Source organism: Quercus suber, unplaced genomic scaffold, assembly GCF_002906115.3.
Source record: "Quercus suber isolate HL8 unplaced genomic scaffold, Cork oak 2.0 scaffold_353, whole genome shotgun sequence".
Classification (NCBI taxonomy): domain Eukaryota; kingdom Viridiplantae; phylum Streptophyta; class Magnoliopsida; order Fagales; family Fagaceae; genus Quercus; species Quercus suber.
In genome coordinates this window covers 444,071-467,396 of record NW_027069805.1, presented here as the reverse complement: position 1 = coordinate 467,396, position 23,326 = coordinate 444,071, and the positions used below count along the sequence as shown (strand labels likewise).

General features: G+C 32.9%; 2 protein-coding genes across 2 annotated transcripts; one reads left to right on the top strand and one right to left on the bottom strand.

Moving 5' to 3' along the window:
- Positions 1-13,907: 13,907 nt before the first annotated feature.
- LOC111990437 (gibberellin-regulated protein 1) lies at positions 13,908-14,773 on the bottom strand. The gene is made up of 3 exons (XM_024022207.2): positions 14,543-14,773; positions 14,367-14,409; positions 13,908-14,252 (listed from the first exon to the last, which is right to left on the bottom strand). The coding sequence occupies exons 1-3, from the start codon at positions 14,618-14,620 to the stop codon at positions 14,071-14,073; spliced, it is 303 nt and encodes a 100-aa protein (XP_023877975.1). The 5' UTR covers positions 14,621-14,773; the 3' UTR covers positions 13,908-14,070.
- Positions 14,774-18,906: 4,133 nt separating this feature from the next.
- On the top strand, positions 18,907-22,244 carry LOC136061792 (subtilisin-like protease SBT4.3). The gene is made up of 6 exons (XM_065760098.1): positions 18,907-18,951; positions 20,612-20,706; positions 20,799-21,020; positions 21,233-21,344; positions 21,447-21,660; positions 21,745-22,244. Exons 1-6 carry the CDS (start codon positions 18,907-18,909, stop codon positions 22,242-22,244), a joined length of 1,188 nt encoding a protein of 395 aa, XP_065616170.1.
- Positions 22,245-23,326: the final 1,082 nt, after the last annotated feature.

The following is a 23,326-nucleotide window of genomic DNA, read 5'->3' as shown; positions in this document are numbered from 1 at the left end:
ATCACCATCACCTTTATGCCCACTAAACAATGAGTAAGTGTTTGAATTTATTGTTAATCATGTTTAATTTGTGAATTTGTGTAATTATGAATTTGTGCCTATTAATTAATGAGTATGTGTAATAATAAATTTGTGATAATTTGTTTTGATTCTAACTCCCAAACTTCTGAATCAATTAGGAGTCCGAAATCCCCGACGGTGGACTTAGAGGTAGAGGAACAAGAAGGGAGTCAAGGGAGTCCAAGGACAGATTTTTTTTTTTTTTTTTTTTTTTTTTTGGCTGCCAAATCTTCTATATTATTATTATTATTTTTTACTGTAAAACGAATACTTAGAACTTAGAACACTTATCTTTTTCAATCTACTGTAAAACGAATACTTAGAACTTAGAACACCTATCTTTTTCAATCTACTGTAAAACGAATACTTAGAACTTAGAACACCTATCTTTTTCAATCTACTGTAAAACGAATACTTAGAACTTAGAACACCTACCTGGTGCGCCGGCCAGCACCCTAATCCTCCCCACAAACGGCGCCAATTGTAAGGACTCAACTTGGATTAACCCTGAGTGATGGGTTTTTAGCCCAATAAACCCAAACAATAAATTTATAGAGAGTGGGTTGACAGGTTTAGGTGCTAGCCGTCGATCACCATGCACGAACTTTTCTTATAAAAAATGCTAAGTGTTTCCTTACAAATGGGGGAATGCTCCTCGGCCTGTGGCCGAGGAGGCCTTAATGTTCTCTCCTTTTTCCCCCCCCCCTCTTTGCTTTACTAACTTTTCTTTTATAGTTTTCATCTTCCTATCTCCTTCTTCCATCTGTTGATCGTCTATTCGCTTTTCTTCTGGTCGTCCGTCCCATCAGAGGCCTTATCGGCACTCAAGTGGCTCACTCTAATCAACGTTATCCTGCCAAGGGGTTACCTCCCCATTAATGCGGCCAGGGGGGTTAGTTGAGTGCATTAAATGCGAGAGTGACAGCTTATTTTGGGGTTAGCCTCTCCCCAAAATCACATTTGTCAGGCCGAGGACAAGGTATCCTCGGTGTGAATTTAGGAAAATAGGCTATCCCCCTCTCTCTCAAAAATAGCTTGTGCTCCTCGGCATGGGCCTTGGGCCTGCTATATGATGGGTCGAGGCTATCAGGCCTATGGGCCCCACATTACCAATTTGATCAAGCTAGAGTGAGGAATAAGCTTGCTCGTATGGTCATTTTACATGAATATCCTCTTTCAATGGTTGATCACATTGGGTTTAGGGAATTTTTGAAAGATCTTCAACCTATATTTAAACTTGTCACAAGAAATACTTTGAAGAGTGATATTCTTAAAATCTATGATAATGAGAGGGAGAAAGCTTTGAAGATCACGGACAAGAATGGAAGTAGGATGGCAATTACAACTAATATGTGGACTTCAAGTAACAAAAAGAGAGGGTTTATGGTCATTACCGCACATTTTATTGACCATACTTGGACGTTGCAAAGCCGGGTTTTAAGGTAATTTTTTTATCTATAAATTGAATGTTAAAGATTTTACATTTAGAATGTTTATTGAGTTATGTTAAATTGAATGTTTATTTAGTTATGTTATAATTATTTCTATTATTTTTCTAGGTTTGTTTATGTTCCTTCTCCACACACGAAAGATGTCCTTGTTGAAGTTCTTGTTGATTGTTTTTTAGAGTGGAACATTGATAGGAAGTTACCCACAATAACCGTAGATAATTGTAGTACTAATGATGCCATGATAAGACTTCTCTTGAATAAGCTTGATACTAGTTCTCTTATGTTGGGTGGGTCTATGTTGCATATGAGGTGTGCCGCACATATTTTGAATTTGATTGTTCAAGATGGGTTGTCTCTTATTGGTGATGGTATTGAAAGGATTCGTGATAGTGTGATTTATTGGACTGGATCACCAAAAAGGAGGCAAAAATTTGATGAAAATGCACGTCAATTGCGTGTTCAAAGAGTTAGTCTTAGATTGTAAAACTCGTTGGAATTCAACTTACTTAATGCTTTCTACTGCATTGATTTATAAAGATGTTTTCTCGCGTTTGGCTAAATGTGAAACATCTTATACTTGTTTGCCATATGATCATGATTAGGAGGTAGCCAAAGATATTTGTGGGAGGTTAGAGTTGTTTCATAGTGTGACTGAATTTTTCTCTGGTCGTAAGTACCCCACAACTAATATGTATTTTGCTTTGGTGTGTGAGTTGAAAATTGCATTGAATGAATGAGTTTGTCTTCAAGTGAGATGATAAGTACAATGGCAGAAAGCATGCTTGCTAAATTTAATTCTTATTGGGCTAATGTTAGTGTTGTTATGGCTTTGCTGCTATCTTAGACCCAAGATATAAGATGAAGTTATTGGAGTTTTATTATCCTAACATTTATGGTGATAATTCTGATTTGGAGATTGAAAAAATTAAGAATTTTGTTATGATTTGCTTGATGAGTATGGAGATGTGGATGAGTCTCCTGTAGGTAATGAAGGAAGTTCTCATATGCCTGCAAATACTTCAAATCAAGTGGCACAAATAAAATTTAGGTTGATTGGGTCAATGTCAAGGTTTGATGGGTTTGTGAATAATAGCTCAAGTAGTTCAAAGAAACATGGGAATGGTAGAATGGAATTTGATCATTTCATTGATGAGGGAGTGTTGAAAAGGAGTGAAGACTTTGATATTTTGGCATGGTGGAAAAGTAATGGTCTCAAGTATCCTACTTTACAAAGGATTGCAAGAGATATTTTAGCCATTCCCGTCACAACTGTTGCTTCAAAAGCTGCCTTTAGCACTAGTGGGAGACTTTTAAGTCCACACCGTAGTAGACTACATCCCAAGACTATAGAGGCAATGATGTGTGCTCAGAATTGGTTATGGAGTGAAATCAAAGGTTAGCAATTGTCTAATTTCTATTTATAAAATCAAAATTGTGCTTTTATATTTGCTAGTTACAATTTGATGAAGTTTATTCCATTTTTTAATTCATTGTTGTTGTAGGTTCTTCAACTATATCTGGAGATAGTACATTTCAATCCATTCTTGATGATGGGGAGCCAAATGAAGATGATGGGAGTTGTGCCACAATTGATGGGAGTTGTATTACAATTGATGAAGATTAAACATTTTGTATTAATTTAGTAACTTTTTTATTTTCGTAGACTTGTTTCCTTAATTTGTTGGTTTGTAATTATTCTAAACTTGTGGGATTTATTTCGTAACTTTTTAATTTCTTGGACTCGTTGGACTTTTGATACTTATTTTTTGGACTCGTTGGATTTATTTTATTTTTATGTTTAGTTGGTGATTTTAGTTAAGATTTTGTTAATTAATGATTAAATGGTTATCTTAGCTAGGTAATTTATTGATTTAAAATCTTAGTTATGATTTATTGAATTATGATTATGATATTAGTTATGATTTATTGATTTATAGATTTATAATTAACAGGTGATTTATTGATTTATGATTAGTATCCTTAGCTTATGATTTGGACTGATTTGGCATTTGGGCCACGTTAATTATTTAGGCTTGAATATGCAGGCTTAATGTAGGCAAAATATGGGCTTAAATCTAGGCTTAAATCTGGGCAAAATTTGAGCTTAAATTTGGGCTTAAATTAAAATTTGGGCTCAAAATTTTTTTTTTTTTCGGTTGGGCCCGTTTGGGCCCAATTCCTAAACGGGGCCCACGGGGCCCCGCTGGGGCGGGTCCGGGCCCCGGGAAAAAACCCGGTACCCTAAACGGGTCGGGTCCAGGCTACGGGTCTTGCCTCGCGGGTCGGGTCCGGGTATGAAAAAACCTGGCCTGAACCCGACCCGTTGCCATCCCTAGCACAACCACTGTTTTAAAAATGGGACCGGACTGACCAGTTCAACCGAAAACTGGGCACCAATCCGGTTTGGTAAAATTCCCAAAACTTGTATAAAACCGGTCAAAACCAGGTAAAACCAATTCTTTGACCATACCTGTTTTTAAAACCATGGGCATAACATAACTTGGCATGACCCAAGCGATCTGAACTAGGCAAAAAAAAAAAAGCCCGTAAGTCACAAGCAATAGGAAAATGTAATAGGGGATGACTCGTTGACTCACCATCAGATTTGCACAAGCAGCACCAGTCTGCCTTGATAAAATCCCTCTTTCAAAGACTAAAAAAAAAAAGCCCTCTTTCAAAGATTATCCATCAACTATATATTCCCAAGAGCCATCACCCAAACAAAAATGCAACACTAGGCAGGGTTAGCATTTTCCATATGCATTTCCAAGGAAATTGGATAGGATTTATAGGCCTTTCTTGAAGCACTCTATAACTACTTTTAACCTGGAATCCAGTCTACCAGGACCTGTAGGGGTTACGATCATTGCTTACAGATCATCCAAAAAATTGGGCCGTAGAATCTAACTACCAGTCTTGTGCCTCTAAGATGAAGACAGGTTTCCAAATACTTGACCGTTGACCCAATCAAAATAGTCTGAAACCAAAACCTCTTTGTCTTTGGCAAACCTGAACAGCTCAGGGTATCTATCTTGGAAAGTCACATTGCTATTTCCAAAACAAAACTTAGGAACCAACTCCCACCTCAAAATGACTGTATGAAGCAAACTTCTCCCAACCCTTCCTGATATTGGGCCTACCCCATAAGGACCTTTTACCATTCCAGAGTACCTCTGACATCAAGTAGTTCTGTACTTGCTCTATCAATAACCTTTTGCAGTTTGCCACAGTGACTTCTGTTTCAACCCGTACCTCCACAGCGAACACCCTTGCCAAATAACAAAGGATATCTAAAAATATCATTAGTTGCCCAGTTTTGAAAGAATGTGTGAAACTAACATCTCGAGTGTCTAAAACTCGAGTTCCAAGATAAAAATTGAGTTTTTAAGTCTCAATTTGTAAGTGAATGGGTCTGATGTGGAAAAAAATCCACGTGGAACTCGAGTTTTAAAGACTCGAGTTCCATAAATTGCAGGAAAACGCCGCTATAAGACTAAAAATAGTCACTATAGGGCTTAAAAATCGAGATATAAATTTTTTTTGCAGGAAAACGCTGCTATAGGGCTTTAAAACGTCACTATAGGGCTTAAAAACGCCATTATAGGGCTCCCTGAACCTGGTATTGATCACTTATGAAAAAATTTTGCAGGAAAACGCCGCTATAAGGCTTTAAAACGTCACTATAGGACTTAAAAACGCCACTATAGGGGCGATCACACTAAATTTTTTTTTGCATGGAACTCGAGTTTCTAAAACTCGAGATCTATGTGGCATTTTTAGTCCAAATCACCGTTAAAACACTCACAAAGCGAGTCTTTGTGACTCGAGTTTTAATATGGATCTCAAGTTTCTAAAACTCAAGATGCTATTTTTCTTAAAACTTTGAAACGTTGCCTAAGTTACTACATTGTTGCTCCTTTCACCGCTAGTCTGCCCATTCCCCACCTCCGCAGCCATTTCCCAAGCAAAGCTAGGTTAAAAATTAGCAGCTTTTGAATGCCCAGTACCCCTTGGATTGGATTTCACATAGTTGACTAATTAACCAAATGGAATTTATGCTCCCCATGAGGCCCACCCCATAGGCAAGTTAGTACACAATATTTTAATATTAAGGATAATTTTGGAACCTACCTTAAGCACAGGTAGGTTAGTACACAATATTTTAATATTAATTTAACTAAGTTTGGTCAAACAAATGTGAAGGGTGAAAATATTTTTTCCTTTCAAGTTTGGAGTAGAGTGTCATTTCTTCAAAGCTCAAGGAAGGGAAATGTAATTACCCCTAAATTATTATTATTATTATTATTATTATTATTATTAATTGATTTTTCATTTTCTTTTAAGTTAATAAAATACCTTTTTATTTATTTAAAGAATATACATTTTTTTAACCTTTACATATCTTTTTTTTAATGTGAATCTTTATATATACCTTAAGTAAACTCTATATATTCCACTTCTTTAGATGTGTAAAATCATAGACTACTACTTCATAATGATAGTAGCTAATTATTTTTATCACTTTTTTTTTTTTTTTTCATAATTTCTTTTTTTTTTTTCATTTTTCATAAAAGTGATGTCAAAACTTTCTTTAAATAGATTGTTAACCAATAACCCTAAGATACTTGTTAGTATTTCTTTCTTTCTTTTTGTTGTTGTTGTTGTGACAACCTAATGTCACCTAATACTATAAGAGAAGATGTCTCCTGCCCAACTCTTTGGACCACCAAACGAAATCCAATCAGTGAATGGTTTAGGACTGCATTATTGGTATTATGGGGTGAAAACCATACATACTTCCAACTTATCAAGTACCTCTATCATCCGCCACCCTACAGTTGGAGGTTCAGAATTTGCAATTAGTTTGCATTATGAAATCTCGAAAGTCTTGTAATTCAACTGGAGCATCCTATAGTATTTTCAATAAAAAATATATTGAGTTCAAATTCTCATAATATCCCTAATTATTGTTGTATCAAAAAAGGGAAAAATCGATAAATGTTCCAAAAACATAAGAGGAGAATCTGTTACAAAATACACTTCAACCTCGATATGGTGTTTATTTGGGGTTCTATGCATGGTTGTCAAAATCCCGATCTTGATCCTACGATCCTAAGATTTACGATCCCACTTGCCAAAAACGATTTGGATCTTTCAAGAATCTTGGCAATTGTTTAGGATTGGTAGGATTGTATGATTCTGACGATCCCAAACGATCTTGATTTCTTGTCATCTTCTTTAACTTAACAGAAGGTTTAGTTGGACCCAAATGAAAAATAACATTCCAATAGACTAAGTTTTGCTATTCTAATGTAGAGAAATAGTATTAGTTGGACCCAAATGAAAAATAACATCACAATAGAGTGTCACATTTTGAGGTTTTTGGCCTCTTTAAATGATGCTTACAAAGGGATGTAGTGATGTATGATAATTACATCAAATGGATGCAAATTATGAATGGATGTATAATTAATTTTTGTGATTATTTAACATACCAAGGTATTTTTTTTTCCTCAAACAACGTAGGATCTTACAATCCACGATCCGATCTCACCTACCTCCTACGATCTTACGTAGAATCTCGATTTTGACAACTTTGGTTCTATGTTTTTTTTTTGTTTTGTTTTTTTTTTTTTGCTAAAGGGAAATATATATATATATTTATTTATTTATTTATTTATTTAGACAAGATAAAAATATATAAACAACAATGAATTTTTTCCATCCCGGCCAATAAAAATATATAAACAACGATAAATTTTTTCCATCCCGGCCGGGTGCTTTAAGCGGAGCCATCTGCTTCAAGGCTATGGTAACTGAAGAAAAGCAAAGCTTTTGCAAGTGAATTACAAGAAAACTATTGAAGATTGCAGAACAAACACACAGAGAACAAAAGGAAAGAGTGAGTGAGAGAGAGAGAGACTTGTGAGGAAGAGGAAACTGCTATTTTCACTATATGAAAGATTTACACAATATACAAGTATATATAGTCAATCTAAGAATCCAGAAAACTTGGATCACTTATAAATATCTTCTAGAAAAATCATCTAACAACCAAAACAGAGTTCCCCGCTCAAACTCGTGCCATAACAAAATTCTAAAAACAGTAACTAACTGTTGCTTCGCTGGCATGAGATGAAACGCACCGTGAGACTACGCACTGTTTCAATAAGTGAATACGTGTGTGTCAATCAACACGTGTTACCTCTTTCACTCTTCTATGCATCTTCTTCAGCATTCTTCTGTGCATCCTCTTCAACAATAACTTCATACTCCATGAATTCTCTAGTTAACATTTGATTCATCTCCTTGATAATGACTTGGGAAACATATTCCAGTGTTGCATTATGATTGATTTAATTTTTCTTTACCAATATCACTTCATTGATTTGTATAATAGTTAATAACTTAAAAACATAAATNTTTTTAATTTTTTAAGGGTAGTTTTGGAAACTTATACATTTTTAAAAGATAGACAAGACAATAAATAATATTCTCTCTTAAAAAGTTTGACTTTTCAAACAGGACAAAAAAATTGGGATGGAGGGAGTAATAATTAAAAAAAACTAACTCATTTTTAAGTCTGTATGTATGCAATCTAAAAAATGAGCTAAAAATATTTTCCCATGTTTAATATGCGAAATTAATAATGTTTCCTCTAATTTGAAATAATTATATGAATCACTTAAAAGCAATGAGAAAACAAAACATTATTATAATTATAGCTATAATTATTATGAAATGTAATAATACTTCCTATTTCCTATGGGCCATCCTACCAACTACAACAATTTGGTTTGAAAAATATATCTTTCTATTAAAGGGAATCATTAGATGGGCCCATGGGAATCAAGCCAATCAAGCAGTAGGGTGGAATTTTTTTTATTATATTTTTTTAAGAGTAGGGTGGATGTTTTTAATACATGGGGGCCTTTCCACCAGCAAAATAAAAATATTGTACTAGACTACTAGGTTATATGTTTTTTTTTTCTTTTTCAAACTTATGCAATCCAGATCATGCCAGGTAGACTTGATTGATCATTATCCAAAACGGGTCAAACGTGGACCACCCATTGTGAAAAGCCTATATAAGTATATAAATATGGGTTATGTTAACTAGTACCTTTAGGGCACTCATTAATAATCTATTTTAAAAAAAATTTGATACTATTTTTATGGGAAATGAAAAAACTGTCAAAATATTAATTACTTTTTTTTTTTTCCATAAAAACTTTCTTTAAATTGATTATTAACTAGTGCCATAAGTAGTCAACTCTATGAACAGGGTAGGTGACCCAAGCTCAAGTACGAACTTACCATTACTAAGTCACTAAGATCACAATCAATCTTATCATATCTCAATTATACGATGTTTCAAGAATTATTCAGGTGCAATATCATAGGTATTGCACTTGATGCAATTCATCTACTTTCTCTTACAATTTTTTTTTTTTTTTTTTACATTTTTTTTTTAACTTTTTAACTATAACTTTTTAACTACCTTCTTCAGTAAAAAAAAATTAAAAAAAAAAAAAAAAAACTTTAACTTTTTAACCTTTTTTTAATATATTTTATTTAATGATTGAAATTGAAAGTTGTTTTTTTTTTTTAACTTTCAATCTTAGCCATAGATTATAATTGCATCAGGTGCAATGATCTGAATCCATGTTTCAGAGCCACTAACTCGTCAAAGTTAATCGGATTAGTTTTCCCAGATTCGATTTTGAATTTATTAGCTTTGTCCATTCCTAACAACTTATTAATATCAGTCTTCAAGGATAATGTTGTGATTATTATGAGAATTACAAGCATGTTTATTGTTCTGTCTAATTAACTTAGGATTCATGTAACTTAGGATTCATGTAATTTTCGTCATCATAAATATCGTCGTGTATGTGAAATTTACTTCTTACTTTTTTTTTTAAAGAGAGTTTCAACTTATGACATATATTCTTGATGATAGCTCTTTTTAAGTTATATTATGCTACATGTAACTTAATTTTAGCGATGTGATTGTGCTTTTCACAACCTTAATTGGATATTTGCATAATTAATCAACTCTCAAGGAATTAGTTAATTGAATCATGGTCAAATATATAACCTAACAGTTATTAATAATTTCTTTCAAGCAAAACTTAGATAAAATACCTTAACTCCTATTCCTTACCTTCTCTTTTTAGATTTTAGCTACCTGTCTAATTTACTAACAGAGCTAACCACCGTTAACTTCTTCTTTTTTTCTTTCTTTCTTTCTTTTTTCCTTGGATGCGTTAAAAAAACAAAAACCATTTTAGAAGATGACACCAATGAGAAACATATGAAACAAATAAATTACTAAACCCTCCACTTCTCATCATCATAGGCTGGGTTCGACGATGATCTCTACAAGTGGCGGGGTTCCTAACACGCCGTCTCAGGTGAGCGCAAAGCCTCAGCAATTTACAGTGCCATTTTTAAGGTTTTCCTTTATGTACCCTTTGAGTTTGATGTCTCTGTCTTTGTGGCATAATAATAAGATTAAAGGTAGGGATGGTGGTAGCAAACACAATGGGTTGGCCTTATATAATTTTTGTTGAGAACAAATAAGAACAAAAATGTTGTTAACGATGACATAGTGGTAGAAATAAAAGAGGAGGATTTTGCAGATTTTGAAGAATGTGAGAATTGGATTTTACACCTCATAACTCGTAAGGATGCCAAACCCATTTTGTGTACTTACGGTTTGTGTACCTGAGATTTGTGTGCCTTAGGTAAGGATTTGGATACCTGAGATTTGGGTCTCCTTCTAAGCTAATGGTGGAACAAGATGGTTGGCAATTTATTTTTTTGAGAAACAAACATCTGTTAACACATCCAAGGAAATAAAAAAGAAAGAAAGAAAGTTAACGATGGTTAGCTCTGTTAGGAAATTAAACAGGTGGCAAAAATTTAAAATAAAAACTTAAGGAGCAGAAATTAAAATATTGTAACTAAGTTTTGTCTATTTCCTTCCCCCTATTTATCAAACGGCCGATAAATATCATCTTGTCCATATTGTTTAGTTTGACAGCTACTATTTTTATTTTATTTTTGTTTATTTTGAGAATCAATTTTACTGCTACTTAAAGGACCTGACATTGGAGAATCGAAGTCTCGTAAAAGGCTAAAAGCAATAGGATTTTAAGACTTTATTAACTGGAGACTAACGGATGTAGTGATTTGGGTGAGTTGTGAAGTTTAAATATTAAATTGGTTGAAATAAAAGTTTATGGGTGTCATGACAGCAATCCCAAAGTTCAAGGTGTGTTATGGTATTTTTTCCTAAACTTTACATTGTATAATCTTTTTCATTCTTTTTTTTCCTTTTTGTTAAAGAAATTGGGCTGAGATGTTATGGGCTTGGGATTCTGCCGGCCTCATTATTGGAGAATAGTTTACTCAGGCCAAAATGGCATAATAGTACTGTTTATCGAAATATATATCAATCTATTACTATTTCAAAAATATGTAAAAATTGATCACTTTTTGGGTATTTGAGTTTGGAGAACTCAAGTTTTTCATGGTACTCGAGTTTTATGAACTCAAGTTCCATTAAAAAATTTTCGGCAAATTTGATAGCTATTTTTTCAAAGAATTCGAGTTCATGAAACTTGAGTACCATGGAAAACTTGAGTTTTCCAAACTCAAGTACTCAAAAAGTGATAGATCCCTACATATTTTCAAAACAGTAATAGATTAATATATATTTCAGTAAATAGTGGTATTTGGCCATTTTGGCCTTACCCGTTGTATTGACTTGAGACCAATATCTTCAATATCTATATATGATTCTGTAGCTCTTCATATCTCGAGAAAATGATTTTGCCAAAAAAAAAAAATAGTGAATTTAATTTTCTAACAATTATTCTTTTTTTTTTTTGCTGAATAATTCTAATTCTATATCATGTATGGGTTTAAACTCTCCTTAATATATCTAATGTGAGATTTTTAACTTTTTAAATAGGAAATAAAATAAAGCAAAGATACTAATTCATGATTACCTACTCAAATACCATTATAATTAAAAATTGTCTCAATTTTTTTTTTTTTTGAGAAGAGTCTCAAAAATTTTTAACTAATAAGAAAATGAAGATTTCAATCATTTAACAATTATTTTAACACTCACTCATGTGACGGCCTAAATTTTCTATTAGTAAATAATGCAAAAGAAGTGAGATTTTTGACATTGAATAAGAGGTAGGTATATAAAAGATAGGATTCACACTCCCGGCCACCTACTCTAATGTCATCATTATCAATTCTCCTAAAATTAAATATGGAATTATAGGTTTTGATAAAGTAGACGACATTATATATATATATATATATATATGTTGTTCTCGTAAATGTAGAGGCGTTGCCAAATCAAGTAAAAAATTTCTATATTGATTTTCTCTCTATTTTTAACTAAATTTGCATGAACAAAAATTATCCACAATTTCCTTATCTCCAATGCTTTTCCCCCCAATTAAGGAAGAGTTGAGTCGAAGTTCTAACTTCTTTAAGAGCATTAGCATTGGAAAATTCCAATGCTACTCTATTTTACAATTCTAAAAAGCCACTTTATCATTATAGCATACCATTTTACAATACCTCCACATCCCAAATTTTTAATTCCCTCTTTTACTCATTAAAATAATATATCTACATAATAAAATAATATATCTCAAAATTATATCTTTTCTCTCCCATCTCTCTCCTCTCTCTACATATAAAATATTATTATTTTTTTACAATACTTGCTACAGTGCAATTCTATGTTTAGAATTGCATTGTAGCAGTATTGAAAAAAAATTTGCAATACTACTGTTTAGCATTCCTCAATGCAGATAGTTTTGGGACTTAAAATTCCAAATTTTTCTTAGATTTGGCATTAGCATTCCCCAATGCTAAGAGCATCCACATCCAGATTTTATATCTCATCTTATTTTACCATCTCAAAAATCTACTTTATCAATTATACCATACCATTTTACAATACACTCAGCATCCCAACTTCTATTTTCCTATTCTACTCATTAAAATAATATTTCTACACAATAAAATAATATATCCCACAATTACCATCATTTACACTACAACACATTATTTATTCTTTCTCTCTCTTTATTTATGTTCAACAACCATAGTCACCACCATCACCGCACTACCCACACCTGGCACCACCACCACCAACACCGCCACCACCAGCAACCAATAATTTACCGTCAACACCAAAAAAAAAACCAGGCAGCAAACCCACGCCGCCAGACCCAAAACCCACTCCAACGGAGCCACAGACACCCACCGTCGGCCCACCAGCCAATACCACAAACCCCAGTAGCTAAAAAAAAAAAAAAAAAAAACACAATCCAACGCCAACACAGCACAGCCACCACCAACAAACCCACAGCCACCATCCACCACCACCGTCCAGCTTCTCAATCAGACCACCCCACCTTTGCTGAGAAAAATCCATAGCAAAATCCAGCCAAATCAAAATTCAAAATCCAAAATCAAACCTATCTGTTCTCACCAAACCCAAACCCAAACCCAAACCCATCTGTTCATTCCAAACCCATCGTTGTCGCCGTCGCCCGTTGCCATCTCTATTCATCCCAAACCCGTCATCATCATCATCATCATCATCTTCACTGAAACCCACTATCAAACAAACCCGGCAAACACTGAAACCCACCGTCAAACCCATCGAAACAAATCCCCCAACCCATCGGAAAAATCACAACCAACGGACCTCCACGCTGTTGCCTCCAGGCCGTTGAAGAAGAGTGCAGGAAGAAGAGAAAGCAGAAAGAAAGAAAGATTATAATCTACAGATAGAGGAGAGAGAAGACCAAACTGATTAAAATATATTTTTTGTTTTTACCATTCAGCTACAGTGTGATTCTAAATGTAGAATCGCACTGTAGCAGAATTGTATTTTTTTTTTTACAATACTTGCATTTTACAACGCCTGATGGAGTGGGTTTTTGGGCTTAAATGGTAAAAGCAGCTTTCATTTTGGCATTTAGCCTTCCTATTGCTAATATTGGCGTCTAGCTTAGGACAATTGGATGACCCATTTGACCTTTCATTATTTTTTTCAAAATATATCCATTTTTTTTTTTTTAAGATAGAGAAAACACAACATCAACAATATTAAAAAAAAAAAAAAAAAAAAAAAAGGCAGCAGGGCTGCAAATTAACAAAAAGAGAACAGCCAAAGCTCAGCAACAGGAATAGAAAAAGGGAATTCATATCTTTTTGTATCGATTTTATTTTTATCATGGACTGATTGCTTATTCATTCGTTCAGGCTTCTAGAACTGTTTCCCCAACACCAAAGTTACCAAATGCAGAGTGTTTGTGTTCAAACATCATTATTCATATAACGTAAAGGTAAAATAAAATAACACCCATTCTATTAATAATAAATAACAACTATGATTGTGTTTACAAAGTGATATGCATCTATTTAGTACACAACTTTATTTTCAAAGCCACCACTCATCCATTTTTCACTTACGAGTCACAACCAAGCAACGCTGATGTGATATATATTTTCAAGGGCACTTGAGTTGACCACCATGAGTGGTCATGGTAGCGTAGCAGGGGCATACATCACGGTTGCCGGAAGTGCCTGGAGGAACGCAGCTGCAGCGAGCACAGCAAGTCCCGCATGCCCTCTTGCACAGGTTTGGCCTAGACGATAACTGACACCTTGCACTACATGCTGCTCCACAATCTGTAAAAGTATAACATATAATTCAAAACTTTAATTAGCCAACTATGATTATTAGTTCAATCAAACAGTATCATATATGCAACATATATAGAGATGGAACAAGATAAAACTCACCTATTTTTTTACTGGGAGAACCCTTTGTTGCATCTGTGTTCACCTGCATAACTCAACAATATATTATCGTGTTAGAAATTAAGTGATAGGCTTCATATGCTCGTTTATTTTAGAAAACAATGGGAAGCTAGAGGAAAGAGACTATATGAGGTCTTAGATGATTGATAAAAATTTACCAATTGATCAGCTTCAACGAGATGGAAAACGAGAATGGAAATGAGAATAGACGCAATTAAAGCCTTTGAGATGGCCATGGCTGATGACTTGAAGCTAGAGCTTGATACTTTCGTTTCAAAGCTAGTTGAAAATGAGATATTGAAAACCTGAAGATTTAGTGAGTTGAAGTGAGCTAAGGATGCTTCTATTTGTAGCAAAAATATGTGATGGGCTAAGCAGCAAGAATTAATAAAATAAATAAATAAAATGTAGGTGCATGCAAGCTAGCTAGGATAGGACATTCTTAATTATAACATATATGTAGTTTGTACGCGGAAGAGTAATTAAAAAGCAAAGTGAGTAGTGAGGGAGTATCTGGTAAGGAAAAGCAATTGGAATCATCTAGAGTAGGCACTTTTGTTTTGTATTGCTTCCTGGATGGTGTTTTCAAATATTCCAAGTGGCTATAGGATCGTTTGGATTGAACTTATTGTTGCTGAAATTGAAAATTGAAAACTGAAAATTGAAAATACTGTAGCAAAATAATTTTTAAATATGTAAATAGCACAGTGAGACCCATTTTTAATATTTTTTAGTGTGTAAATAGTGCTAAATAATGCATAAACAGTATTTTTTGTCTCCTGTATATTAAAATCATGTGATTTTACTGTTCACTTGCCGGGGGAAAAAAAAAAAAAAAAAGAGGGAAAACGCAAAACGTGGACTCAGCTGAAAGCTGAGTCCAAACGCCCTCATAAATTGTTTTACAGGACAGCTATAAAAATATCGGAATCTTGAAGATAAAACAATGTATGATTAGAAAGGCAGAGTGTCAGAGTAAATTTAAACTCCATCCCATTAGGAAAAGCTATACTATTACGGACAAATTAAGTTTTTCTTTCTGGCCATTAAAAAAACAATGTGTAGAAAACAATATGGTATATGGGAATGTAACTTAGACTGCTCAATTAATTAATAAAGTCAACAAATCCAGTACTTTTAAAAATAATCCAAAAAAAAAAACCAAAAAAATTCAAGCTAATTTAAAGGGGTTTGGCTTATCTCTAATACTTTTTAAAAATGAATTTCCTTTTGTTTTAATGAGAGATTGTCACATAACTTACTAATTAAATAAAATGTGAAGATTAAAATTCACTACCATTTGTCATTGTATATTTAAAACAAAATGACATATCCAGTTAAAAAAGTAATAAAAAAAAGCCAAACCCAATTTAAAGCACAATGTTCAATTTCAACACTTCAACCTTAAAAATTAATAGATTTTAAGAATTTTAAAATAGAATTATCTTAACCTTAATTTTTTAAATTCATATTACCAGTGACAAATACACAATAGGGCGCACATGCTCCATTTTTTTTTCCAGCTAAGTACATAACCAAAACGGATATCACAAGTGCCCATGAAGTCAATATTCAGTATTAAGAAGTTAATTTTTTTTTAATAGAAGAAATTAAATATGTTTTTTTATATATATATTATAAATAAGGGTATTCACACATTCTTCGAATATCTAACTATTGCTTCATGTGCATACAGATCATTCCTTCCACACATACTGGGTTATTACAGGGAGAAATCTATTGAGGGTGGCCTTAAGATGTTGGTAAGAAATTTCGAACTCAAAATCTTATGAATATTATGAGATCTTAAGAACTACTTAACCAACTCCTTAAGATTATTGTCATGTTAATAGAAAAGTACTCAGTGGTGCGGAAAACAAAATTTCCAACTCTAATGTTGGAAAAGGTAATTAATACACAAAATAAAAGTTTCAATCTTAAAACTTTTGGTATGAATTATGTGTTCTAATATTCGATTTTGAAGAATCACCCACCACCTCAATGAGTCATTATGGAAGCCCTTTCTAATAATAAAAAACAAATGTGACGCGTAATGGGTGTTGGTATAACTTGGTTCAAAAACTTCAACTTATTTGGATATAGGCTTGTGACTTGTGAGGTCAATTTAACCCATGTCCCGAATTTTTGTAGGCTGGACTTTGATAACCCATGTCCCGAATTTGACCTATTACCAAATTCTGTCTTTCTGTGTGTGACAACCTGATGTCACCTAATACTGTATGAGAAAACGTCTCCTGCCCAACTCTTAATTTGGACCACCAAGCGAAGTCCAATCAATGAGTGGTTAGGACTGCATTATTGGTATTATGGGACGAAAACCATGCGTATTTCCAACCGATCAAGTACCTCAATCATCTTGCATTATAAGGCCGCGTTTGGTTTGTACTGGAAATATTTTCTAAATGTAAAATATTTTCAATTATTTGGTTGTGTTCTTGATAATGCTATGAAAAATATATTTTTTACTACTTTATCACATTTTCTCACCTCCCAAGCACATATTAAATTGATAAATGTTGTTAAGAGTTTTGTAGCTAACAGGAGGCTCCTAAATTATATTTCTAACAGAAATATATAAGGTTCAAATTCTCATATCCTCAACTATTATTGTAACAAAAGAGAAAAAAAAAATGATAAATGTCGTAGTTATAACTTCATAGCGAAGGGAATATACACGAAATTCTTAAATCTGTGAGATACAAAAGAATAGAGAAAAATATGTACAAAAGAAAATAATTACACAAGACAGTATTTATGTGGTTCAACAATTTACCTATGTTCACGGAGTTGAAAAGATTTCACTATTCTTAAGGAAAAGTACAAGATGTGGCAGTACATTTTTCTCACAAAAAAACAATAAAAAAAACCATAATATTCAAAACAACAGTTTTTCTATATTGCATTCAGTATTCACAATGAGCTACAAAATGAAGGAAATTAACCCGAAATTTCCAACCTGTGAGAAACAAAAAATAAAGAAAACACACGATAAAGAAAAACAATCACATGCACAAGATAATATTTACGTGGTTCGGTAAGCACAACTAGGCTTCCCAAAGCCCAACACAAAATAGGCTAAGCTTCCACTCCTCCATAGACTAAGCTTCAAAAAATCTCCAATTTAAAAATCATAATAATATTATTTCGAATCGGGTCATAATTTGAACTAAACACAAATAAGCTCTATAAAGCACAACACATATATAGTTCATACAAATCAATTATAGTTGTGTATTAATTTCCAACAAATTCAACATGAGTCTAATTCTCATCTTGTTTTGTCCCATACTCCCATATATGATATATTTCATTAATAAATTTAAAATGTGGGTGATTTTTTTTTCTAGTACCATGGGAACTAGTGGGATCTTTTCAGAAGGTGGTGAGTGGTGACTGTGAGAGTTCCTTTGTCGTAAAAGCGTTGGTGATGAGTTCGTGCCACTTGTGATTGATAGTTAATACTTTATAGTGTTTTCAAAATATTGAATATTGAAATCTCATCATCTTTAACTATATAATTATCAAACAAAAACAAAAACAACTGTACAAAGGCGCACTACAGCTGTATTCATCTTGATTCATGGAGCGAATACCAAATTGCCAGCAAGTTGAAATTACATTATATTTGGTCCCTGTTTAGGCCATGTCACAATAAAAAATCAAAAAGAAAAAGGACATCAATTATAGATGGTTGATGATGATGCAATGTAATACTAGTAACTATTATTAAGAATGACCACTTTAATTCAGCGTTTTATATATATATATATATATAAATCTTTAATTCATGGTTCTTTTTTTTTTATTCCTAAGGTCTGGCTTTAGAATAAAAAATATTTTGTTCTCTATAATTGGAAAAGGGGCATTGTTTGAAACTCTAAAGAGACATATTCTGTAATATGATTGATTTTGTTTTTCTTTACCAACTCCATTGATTTGTATAATAGTTAATAACTTAAAAACAAAAGCGTGAGTTCTATTTAGCATAATTGATAATCATTGTCAAGAGCTAAGAGCTTTAATAGTTCAATGCCTCAATGCCATAGCATTATTTTAAATAATAATTAAAAAAAAAAAACTCATTTTTAACTGCATAAGCAATCAGGAAAATGAACTAAAAAATATTTTCCCATATTTAATATGGGAAATTAATAATGTTTCCTCTAATTTAAAATAATGATATGAATCACTTTAAAGCAAGAAGGAAACAAAACATTATTATAATTATAGTTATTATGAAATGTAATATTAATCGACTCCTATTTCCTGTGGCCCATCCTACCGACTACTAAATGATTAGGTTTTAAAAATATATCTTTCTATTAAAGGGCAATCAGAATCAAGCAGTATGGTGGAATTTATTTATTTATTTTTGAAGAGTATGGTGATTGGTGGATGTTTTTAATTCATGGAATCTGCTCCACCAGAAAAATATTGTACTAGGTTATATGTTTTTTTTTCCTCTTTCAAACTTATGGAAACCAGATCATGCCAGGTAGACATGACTGATCATTATCCAAAACGGGTCAAACTTGGACTACCCATTGTAAATAGCTTATATAAGTGTATAAATATAATGAAATAATAAATGAGTCAACTTTGAGAATAGGGTAGGTGACCCAAGCTCAAGTACGAACTTACTATTACTAAGTCACTAACATCACAATCAATCTTCTCATACTCAATTATATGATGATTCAGAGCCACTAACTCGTTAAAGTTAATCGGGTTAGTTTTTCCAAATTCAATTTTGAATTTATTAGTTTTGTCAATTTTTAACAAATTAGACAGTTTGATACATGTGTTTAAACATATATTTTTAATTTTTAAATAATATTACATATATTTTTACACTTTTTCACTTATATGTATTTTTAAAAAAAATTAAAAACTGTTATTTAAATACATGTACCAAACAAGTTCTTAATATCCGCCTTCAAAGATAATGTTGTGATTATCATGAAAATTTGTCAGGATTCATGTAATTTTCATAGGGAATTATTCAAGTTGGTGGTTGGCTTTAAACTGACTGTTAGGGTTCTGCCTATCATCACCATATTGTCATATACTTGAAATTTACTTTCTGATGCATGTAACTTAATTTTAGCAATGTGATTGTGCTTTTCACGAACTTATGCATGATTAATCAATTCTCGAATAATTAGTTAATTGAATCGTGGTCAAATTTATAACCCAACAGTTACTGATAATTTCCTTCTCTCTATTAATCAAACGGTTAAGAATTATCATCCTGCTGCTACTATTTTAATTTTATTTTTGTTTATTTTGAGAATCAATTTTACCGCTACTGAAAAGGCCTGATATTGAAGCATCACCAAAAGTCTCGTAAAAGGCTAAAAGCAACAGGAGTCCAAGATTTTAGAAAATGTGTGAAAACCGTTTCATCATGAATTTTACATTGGATAATCCTTTTTTTTTTAATATAAAATTGGGTTGAGATGTTATGGGCTTGTGTTCTGCAGCCTAATTGGTAGAGAATGCAAACCTTCATTATTATTATTTTTTTCTAAATATATCCCTTTTTTTAAGTTAAAAATATATCCTTTTTTTAAGAAAGAGAAAACACAATATCAACGGTACAAAAAGCAGCAGAGCTGCAAACAAATAGAGAACAACCAAAACTCAGCAACAAGCCAGCTAATTAGCTACCACCACTACCTTCTCCCTCTCTCACTCTCTCATAAAAAAAAAAAAAAAAAAAAAAATGAGAGAGAGAGAAATGTTCTTCCTTTAGCCACACAAACTTCTATTTTGAACTGTATTTTTTACGTTCTTACACAAGAATAGTCTAATCTAATATCCTGTCTGGCTCACAGCTTAACAAATATCAGTCACAGCCTCAGCTTTACTTTTCAGCATGAATTCATTTGTTTTTGTTATCGATTTTATCATGGACTGATTGTTTAATTTATTCGTTGAGGCTAGAGACACAGAGAGAGATTTGAAAATTCATTATTCATTTAACGTAAAGGTTAAAAAAAAAAAAAGAAGTCATTTTATTAATAACAAACAAATAACAACTATAATTGTTATTCAACTTACAATAACCCTTCTTTTTTCATATAAAAAAGAAAATAATAAAAGCATTCTTTTAATAGCTTTTAAGTGATATATGCATCTATTTTTTTTTTTTTTTTTTTTTGGAGTGCATTCTATTCTTACACAATTTCATTTTATATTATCAGGGAAATGGAGTAAATTCTTTCACATTGAATGGAACTAAATTCCCTCTGGTATATGGGAAAGATGCTTCAAGTAGTTGTTCGGAAGAAGGGGCTCGGTAATTTTTTTGTTGTTATGGTCATTGCTAACTTAAAGTTCTTGTTAAAGAAATAATAAGTTAAAAACTGTGCATGTCATGTTCAATATCAGGTTTTGCCTTGAAAATTGTTTGGATAGCGATTTGGTGAAAGGAAAAATTGTTGTGTGTAATGAGGCAACTGGAAGGAGAGAAGCTTTTAGAGCAGGCGCCCTTGGGGTAATCACATTAATTGGAGAAGAAAGAGCCGATGTTTCGTTTGTAGTTCCTTTACCTTCATCTGCTTTAACAGCCAAAAATTATGACCTGGTTAAGTCTTTCATAAATTCAACAAAGTAAGCATTCTAATATTTATGTTATCTTTGTTCTTCTAATACCCTACTGTTAAAATAACGATTTAGATATCAAATTTAACTGTTGCTTAAGTATATGAAAACTGCATCATGCTGATTAATGGCATATTTCTTGGTTTCGTAAAAAAGAAAAGAAAAGAAAAAAACATAATTTACATGAATTAGGTATTAATTTTCAAAGGTGGTGATTTCAGAAATCCACAAGGAAGTGTACTAAAAAGTGAAGTTATTGAACATACAACCGCTCCTATTGCTGCTTCCTTCTCTTCACGTGGACCAAACTACATTACAGCGGATATTTTGAAGGTTAGGGATCAATTACCTGTATATCTTCCTTTCTCTCTGTGGTTCACCTTGCTTAGCAATATCACTTCTCTAATGCCGACATATATTTGATAAACATTGCAGCCAGATATAACTGCCCCAGGAATAGATATTATAGCTGCATATTCCCCTCATGCTTCACCTTCTGGAGCCCCTGGGGATAAGAGGTCTTTGAAATACAATGTAATGTCTGGGACCTCCATGTCTTGTCCACATGTAGCTGGTGCAGCTGCTTATCTCAAAACATTTCACCCTGATTGGTCTCCGTCGGCCATTAAATCTGCTCTCATGACCACTGGTACATCACTGGTCGCATCATTAGCTGTATCATTTCTTTTCGAATTTTATGGTTCTAACTATGATTGTTTTCTTGTTTTGACAGCTTGGCCAATGAATGCCACAAATGTATATGAAGAAGGTGAATTCGCTTTTGGGGCTGGCCATATCAATCCTGTGAAAGCAATAGAGCCTGGTTTGGTTTATGAAGCCTTGAAAGAAGACTACATAAAAATGCTTTGTAGCATTAAAATTAGTTTTTTTGGTACTTGTCCCAAGGGTGTTAAAGGATCTCCCAAGGATCTCAATTACCCATCAATGCAAGCTCTTGTTGAATCTGGCAACAGTTTCACTGTTGAATTTCCCAGAACTGTAACAAATGTTGGCCTTGCTGGCTCAACATACAAGGCAAAAGTCAATACAGACTCTCATATCAATGTAAGTGTGAAACCTAGCACCCTCTCCTTCAAGTCATCAGGCGAGAAGAAGTCTTTTGTTGTGACTGTGTCTGGGAAAGGATTGCCAATAAAAACAAGGGTATCTGCATCAATCGTGTGGTCCGATGGCATCCATAATGTAAGAAGTCCAATTGTTGTGTACACATGAAGCCTAGAAAATTTTGTCATTGTATGTTCATTTCATGAAGTAACATAGACATGTATTGGAGGGTAGCAAAATATTTAGCTATTGTTGTGAACATCTACAGTGCAAACTAATGATTTAAAATAATTTTGTCCATAGATTTCACCATCCTCTTCATAGTTGATCCCTTCTCTTCATAGATTACATCAGTTGTAAAGTCAAATGGCACTCCTTGAATTTTCCATCCATCACATAGTTTAGCAACTAGTATAAATATATAAAAACAGAAGTAGAGAGATGAAATGTGACTATGCTAGCTTTGTAAATTGTTTTAGAGATTTGGGTTGATTGTACAAATCCACGTACAATCAACCCTAAATTATAGTCATTTTTGCACTTTACACTCAAAAACTATTACAAATTGCAAAACCCAATTATAAAATAAAAAAATAAAAAAAAAAATCCGTTGCAAATTGTACCCTAATGTCAGATTGGCCGTTAAAATAAATAGTCACAAGCTAGTCAAGACCTTAAAAAATTAAGTTCTCCATTTTACAAGATAAAATTACGACATTACCCTTAAAATCCCACACCGGCATCTATGATCTACCTCCAAACCCTTTTTTCAATTCAAAATGTGATCCAAGAAACCAAGTCTGAGCCCAAAATTCAATTTCTAAGCCCAAAATCTATTTTTAAGCCCAAATCCTTTTCAAGCCCAATTTCTAGAAGACTTATGAAAAGTGCATACGCACTATTTTGAGTGTGTGTACATGCCTTTTGTAAGCTGATTTTAAAAAGACTTACAAAGAGTGTGTATACATGTATATGTATATGTATATGTATGCACTTAATTTAATGTGTACGCACTTTTTTGGTTAGAAGTGTAAAAATTGGATTTTTCCTTTTTGGTAGGATTTTTGGTCAATCAATTTGGCCCATGGATTGAATAATACATCCCATCAATTAAATTAAAAAAAAAAAAAAATAGCCTCCACTAAGCCTATAAATACCCCCACTTTCCTCCACCAAAGGGATCCCAACTTTTCACAAATAGCGGAAGCTTTGCTAGAATCATTCAAAAATACTTAGTGAGTTTCAAATAG